The sequence below is a fragment of the Debaryomyces fabryi genome (assembly GCF_001447935.2).
Source record: "Debaryomyces fabryi strain CBS 789 chromosome Unknown contig00002, whole genome shotgun sequence".
Taxonomy (NCBI): Eukaryota; Fungi; Ascomycota; class Pichiomycetes; order Serinales; family Debaryomycetaceae; genus Debaryomyces; species Debaryomyces fabryi.
In genome coordinates, this window is record NW_015385428.1 from 188,446 (window position 1) to 194,445 (window position 6,000).

Sequence of the window (6,000 nt, forward strand, 5' to 3'; positions counted from 1 at the left end):
GTCGTATTATGGTCACCGCTCCGGCGCGAGACCGGCGACCAGACTCAACCAAGACCACAGACAGATTGAAAAAGATACAGAATCAGCAAACCCCATACGACAATTTGAATACCGGTGGAAAAAACCGAACACCGTAGACAAAAATATTATATAAAAAAAAATATGGTGAGCGTGCCTTACTCAATTGACCCCAATGAGCCTCGATATGATAACATCATTAGGTACTAAAGATTACGCAGAAAAATCTCAGTATTGAACTGGAATCTGACGCTTTACTTGCGCTATACAGAAGACTAGGGCAATTTTATTGAAGATTAGCCCCCGGAATATATATATTGGATACGGGTAAATGAACATAGAGAAATTTGACTCGCGGACTCGGCTATAGTATAACAGGATCACGAGATAAGCAAAACCGAACCAAAAATGTTGGTGACTTTCAATTCGAAGTCTAAGGGCAGAAATAAGAGAGATGAGGGCAGAATGGGGGGCGGAGAGAAGATAAAGATATTAGGAAGTTCTAAAGAGGCCGTTAGAAGTGATGGAAAGGTGATAAAACCTCAGCTTGAGGGCCGGGGAGTACCCAAGATAGATGCGAAGACTGCGAAGAGCGAGAATGGGTCGATCAGGATCATTGAGGATGCCCGTGATTTCCACCGGATGAAGGCATCGAGAAGATCGAAGCAGGGGTGTTTGACGTGCAAGATACGGAAGAAAAAATGCAATGAGGCAAGACCCGTGTGCGCAGATTGTGCTCGGTTGAACAAGGAGTGTGTGTGGGTGGACTACAACTCGATGAGCGAAGAGCAAATCAGGATGTTGAGAGAGCGGGTGGAGCACGAGGAGAGTGTGCTGAAGTTGCGGAAACGTAAGACTAGGGACCCATCAACCGTAGTAGTCCCAACTCCACATCACACGAATCCACCTGAAGCAAACATCCTCGAGACAAACTCACAGGACTCACCCATGACGTACATTAATGCTACACACAAATTGCATGAGTCGTATACCAGGATCTCGGATAATGACAAGCTGAAGAACTCAGATCTGTCGAAGCTTTTTAGGGTATTTAATAGTAGCCCGTCTCCTAGTTCGAACTCACCAGTCCCTACAATCTCAAGCCTCCAACAAGCATTTGTCACTCCCAACTCGCCTACCATAAGCAACCTCATGAACCCGCTTGAACACGAGAATGGAAAGCATATACCCACGAACGATGTGGTTGACCTTCCTAATCTTCCATCGTACGAATCTAATCTGTATGATAAAATGACATATTCTCCATCTACCTTCTTGAACTTTTTAAAGGGTTTGAATCATCCTCCAGATAATACCAATAATGATGAAGATGATTACCCAGTTCCAACAATAAATGAACAACACGACAAGTCAAAGGAACTCAGTGTTATAAATTCACCTAGTTTTTCTTTTCTGAATATACTAGAACACTTTTCTGGCGATAGGCAGTTTTCGCCAACTAATTTCAATAATTTTGCATCTTCCTTGAATTCTATGTTCACTCCATTACCACCATCTCCCCCTTCGATAATCCCAGAGCTAACGGGCAAAAGTGCCTATTTATACAATTATTATGTTGAGACCCTATCTCGCAAAGTGTGTATAGCACCCAGTTCACAGAATGATTCCAACTCATACCAGAATATTTTTTTGCCGCTTGCTCACCGCGATAAGGGTGTTCTTTACGGAATTTTAGCATGGTCAGGCTTCCATCTAGATGGTGAATGGATAGATGAAGGTAAAAAGTACGCTGATTTGGCATTGGAACATATGAACAAAGTATTGAAGGAATCAATGGACAAAAATCAAGGGAAAGACGATAGACAGACTATTTTGGTCAAATTAGCTACTTTGCTTATTTTATGTGGTGCCGAAATTTGCCGAGGTGATGTTAAGAACTGGTCCATCTATCTATACTGGGGCTGGAAAATTTTATTTACAAATGGGGGTATTCTAAATTTCAATCTGACAAAAGAAGAGCATTGGTTGATATCTAATTTTGCTTATCACGATCTATTAGCTAGTTCTTCAAGTGAAAGAGGCACTTATTTCCCATCAAAAGACTATGAAATCATATTTTCGGACCATGCAGGTTTATCCCGAGGAAACTTAAACCCTTTACTAGGTGTTTCCAAGAAGCTTTATAGGATAATTGGTGACATCAGCACATTGGCATTCGAAAGTAAAATTATATTAAGTCAATACTACAATAGAGACTCTGTAAATACAAAAACAGGAATTTCAGAATCACCCATCTTTGGCTCTCCAAAAGATATTGACGATAATGATTCGAACTTGAGTACGCATGCGAGAATGAATCGTTTGCTATCGTCAGTTATAGATAAGGCAAAAGCACTCCAACTGGAAATAGATGAATCAAAGCCGGATCTCACGGACTTAGTCAATCTCACAGACGACGAATTAGAATGGCAATTGACTCTATTCGAGGCGTTTCAGATTAGTGCTAAGCTCTTTCTCAGGCAAACCATTATGAAGATCAATCCATCGTCTTTGGAATCTCAGGTACTAGCCAACGATTTGATAAAATGCATCGACATCGTATTGGGTTCTCCTGTGCAGGCATCACTAGTGTTCCCAATGTTCATGTCTGGCATTCATTGTGTTACGACATACGATAGAGATTCTATGAGAGAGAGGCTTGATGAGTTCATGAAATTATATGGTCCCTGGAACGTCACCAGAGCCAAATTTCTTATGGAAAAAGTTTGGGAACAAAGTCCAGAAGGTGACAGGGTTGTCGACTGGCATTCGATTCTCAAAGACCTAGGATGGGATGTCAACTTCGCTTAATGTATAATAACTTATAGATATACGTCGATATTGTGTAACTTCTTGTAAAAGTCTCGAGTTCGTAACCCGAAAAAATAGTAAAATTACACAAAAACATTTTTTTGATGAAGTGAGATGAGTAGTAAGAATTTTCAGATTTTTCATACGAAGGACTTAATACTCTTAGAGGTAATAGAAGAATCTTATCTATCTTAGATTTATTAATAACCTTTGATAATTAAGAGATATATACTATGGCTGGTTTAGACTACCTTCTTTTCGAAGAAGCAACTGGTTATGCTATTTTCAAAGTATTGATTCAGCAAGATGACGTTTCATCTAGACTGAAGGAAGTTCAAGAAGCATCTAACGATTTGGCTAAATTTTCCAAGATGGTTGAATTAGTTTCCTTTGCTCCATTCAAAGGTGCTGCTCAAGCCTTAGAGAATGCTAACGATATTTCTGAAGGGTTGGTTTCCGATTACTTGAAATCAATTTTAGAATTGAATTTACCAAAGGGTTCTTCTAAGAAGAAGATTAACTTAGGTGTCTCTGATAAAAACTTAGGTCCATCTATTAAGGAAATTTTCCCATATGTTGATTGTTTAGCAAACGAAACTGTTCAAGATTTCTTGAGAGGTATTAGAGTACATGGTACCAAGTTATTGAAAGAATTACAAGAAGGTGACATTGAAAGAGCTCAGTTAGGTTTAGGTCATGCTTTCTCTCGTGCTAAAGTTAAGTTTTCAGTACAAAAGAACGATAACCATATCATCCAAGCTATTGCCTTGTTGGATCAATTAGATAAAGATATTAATACTTTTGCCATGAGAGTAAAGGAATGGTACGGATGGCACTTTCCAGAATTAGCCAAGATTGTTCCTGATAATTACAATTTTGCTAGATTGACTTTATTTATCAAAGATAAGGCCTCCTTGACCGATGACTCTTTGCATGATATTGCCGCATTAGTTAACGACGATTCTGCAATTGCCCAAAAGGTTATTGACAATGCTAAAATTTCTATGGGTCAAGACATCTCTGAACAAGACATGGAAAATGTTGCAACTTTCGCTGAAAGAGTTGTTTCCATCTCGGAATATAGAACAAGATTATACCAATATTTGACCGACAAGATGAACACAGTTGCTCCTAACTTGACTACTTTAATTGGTGAAGTTGTTGGTGCTAGATTAATTTCACATGCCGGTTCTTTGACAAACTTGTCGAAACAAGCTGCTTCAACTGTTCAAATCTTAGGTGCCGAAAAGGCTTTATTCAGAGCATTGAAGACCAAGGGAAATACACCAAAATACGGTTTAATGTATCATTCTTCATTTATTGGTAGAGCTTCTGCTAAGAATAAGGGTAGAATTTCCAGATACTTAGCCAACAAGTGTTCAATTGCTTCAAGAATTGATAATTATTCTGATGAACCATCTACCGCTTTTGGTCAAATTTTAAAGAAACAAGTTGAAGAAAGATTGAATTTCTACGATACAGGTTCTACTCCAATGAAAAATGCGGACGCTATTAAAGAGGCTTTAGCTTTATCCGGTGATCTTGATGAAGAGGAAGCTGGTGATGTCACTGCTGCTGCCGACTCTGACGACGATTCCAAAGCTTCTAAGAAAGAGAAGAAAGAAAAGAAAGAAAAGAAGGAAAAGAAGGAAAAGAAGGAAAAGAAAGAAAAGAAGGAAAAGAAGGAAAAGAAGGAAAAGAAGCGTAAGGCTGATGATGACGAGTCTCCAAAGAAGAAGAAGAAGAAGTCTAAGGATTAGGGAAGATAAGGTAATCCAATGTGATTTTGATGAACTGCAACTTTGCTGTTTCTTTTGTTTAATTTAGATATACTTAATTTCTTTTGTAAAGTAAATTTATTTTTATTGCATGTCAAATATAAGATTTATAAAAACTTCTTTTAAGAGCTCTACATGATTATAGTTATCGAGTAATAATGTAATCTTTAATTTGTCTATTCTCACTTATGGGGTAGTATTTCTGATCACCTATCTATCCTAACTAATTGGTTATAAGAAGCTATATATTTATTGTGTATGCTCAGCAGCTTTTTCATGAATGGTATCCTTTGCGCCATCTACATACTGATTTTTTAGTTTATCATATTCAATTTGGGGATTGTCTAATTCTTCAGTAGATTCAATGTTTCCTCTGACTGCATTAACGACAATTTGAACAGTACGGGATAACTCACTGGAATGATTCTTGGAATCAGATTTCAATGTAGGAGAGCATTTCACAATATTCTCCAAATAATCATTAAGTGGCGCAACTAATGGATCAGCAGTACTGGAGATAATCCCCTTTCCATTGTTATCATAAACCACATAGTGAAAGCGGTCGCGTAAATCATGCACTGTTTTGGCTGATGGTTCAATAATCGTAGTCTTTATGGCTTCATTACCATTTGTGAGTACCCGGCGAGTATTTCCTAATGTTCCGTTTACTGGACGAGTAAAAGAAGCCCATAAATTACTATAAGCATATTTTCTTAAATTAGGAGCAACAGAATCAAGCTTATTCAAAGCGCCATCAGCAATTGGATCACCTTTATCCATAACGGCCCTAATTGGGTTCGAATCTCTAATCGCTTGAAAGCTTGGGGAAATATTTGTAGCGCATTGCCTAACAAAAGGAATCATAAAAATTATATCCCTTGTGGAATTCACAAGAGAATACAGTTTGAAATGAGCTAAAAATTGCTTTTGCAGACCTGGACTGATAGGCGCTTCCTCTCTTTCACCTGGAAGCTCAATAGCAGGACGAGATTCGATTTGAGTAGACATTATCAATAGCAAAAGCAAATTTGAAAATAAGAAATTTTTCCAAATATCCTTATTTTTTGAAGTAAATAAGGAATGATAAGTTTTGATCAAGATGTACTTCTGCTTTATATATGATTGTTTTAGTGTCTTTATGAGATTGCAAAACGAATTAATTAAAAGTCGCATAAAGTGCGGCAAGAACACAATACCAGTTTAACATAGGAACATACGAGCACCATATATACCTAAGATCATATTTGCAGACCAAAGGAGAAGTCTATTTGATTTCATAACGCTGGAACGCAAATTCTGTTGAAAGCTATCAACTTTGTTTTAGTATATGTTTCCGCAATTATTTTTTCATAACCTGATGTATCAGTTGCAAAATATATGAAAGAAATTCAAG

The 6,000-nt window shown here is 37.7% G+C and overlaps 3 protein-coding genes across 3 annotated transcripts; 2 read left to right on the forward strand and 1 right to left on the reverse strand.

Moving 5' to 3' along the window:
* Positions 1-426: 426 nt before the first annotated feature.
* Positions 427-2,829, forward strand: UGA3 (Uga3p; the record flags this gene model as incomplete). Its single annotated transcript, XM_015609036.1, has 1 exon — positions 427-2,829. The coding sequence occupies one exon, from the start codon at positions 427-429 to the stop codon at positions 2,827-2,829; it is 2,403 nt and encodes an 800-aa protein (XP_015470229.1).
* A 233-nt stretch (positions 2,830-3,062) lies between these two features.
* SIK1 (snoRNP complex protein) lies at positions 3,063-4,589 on the forward strand (the record flags this gene model as incomplete). Its single annotated transcript, XM_015609037.1, has 1 exon — positions 3,063-4,589. The coding sequence occupies one exon, from the start codon at positions 3,063-3,065 to the stop codon at positions 4,587-4,589; it is 1,527 nt and encodes a 508-aa protein (XP_015470230.1).
* A 267-nt stretch (positions 4,590-4,856) lies between these two features.
* On the reverse strand, positions 4,857-5,615 carry AC631_00208 (uncharacterized protein; the record flags this gene model as incomplete). The annotated part of the gene is made up of 1 exon (XM_015609038.1): positions 4,857-5,615. The coding sequence occupies one exon, from the start codon at positions 5,613-5,615 to the stop codon at positions 4,857-4,859; it is 759 nt and encodes a 252-aa protein (XP_015470231.1).
* Between the last annotated feature and the right edge of the window lie 385 nt (positions 5,616-6,000).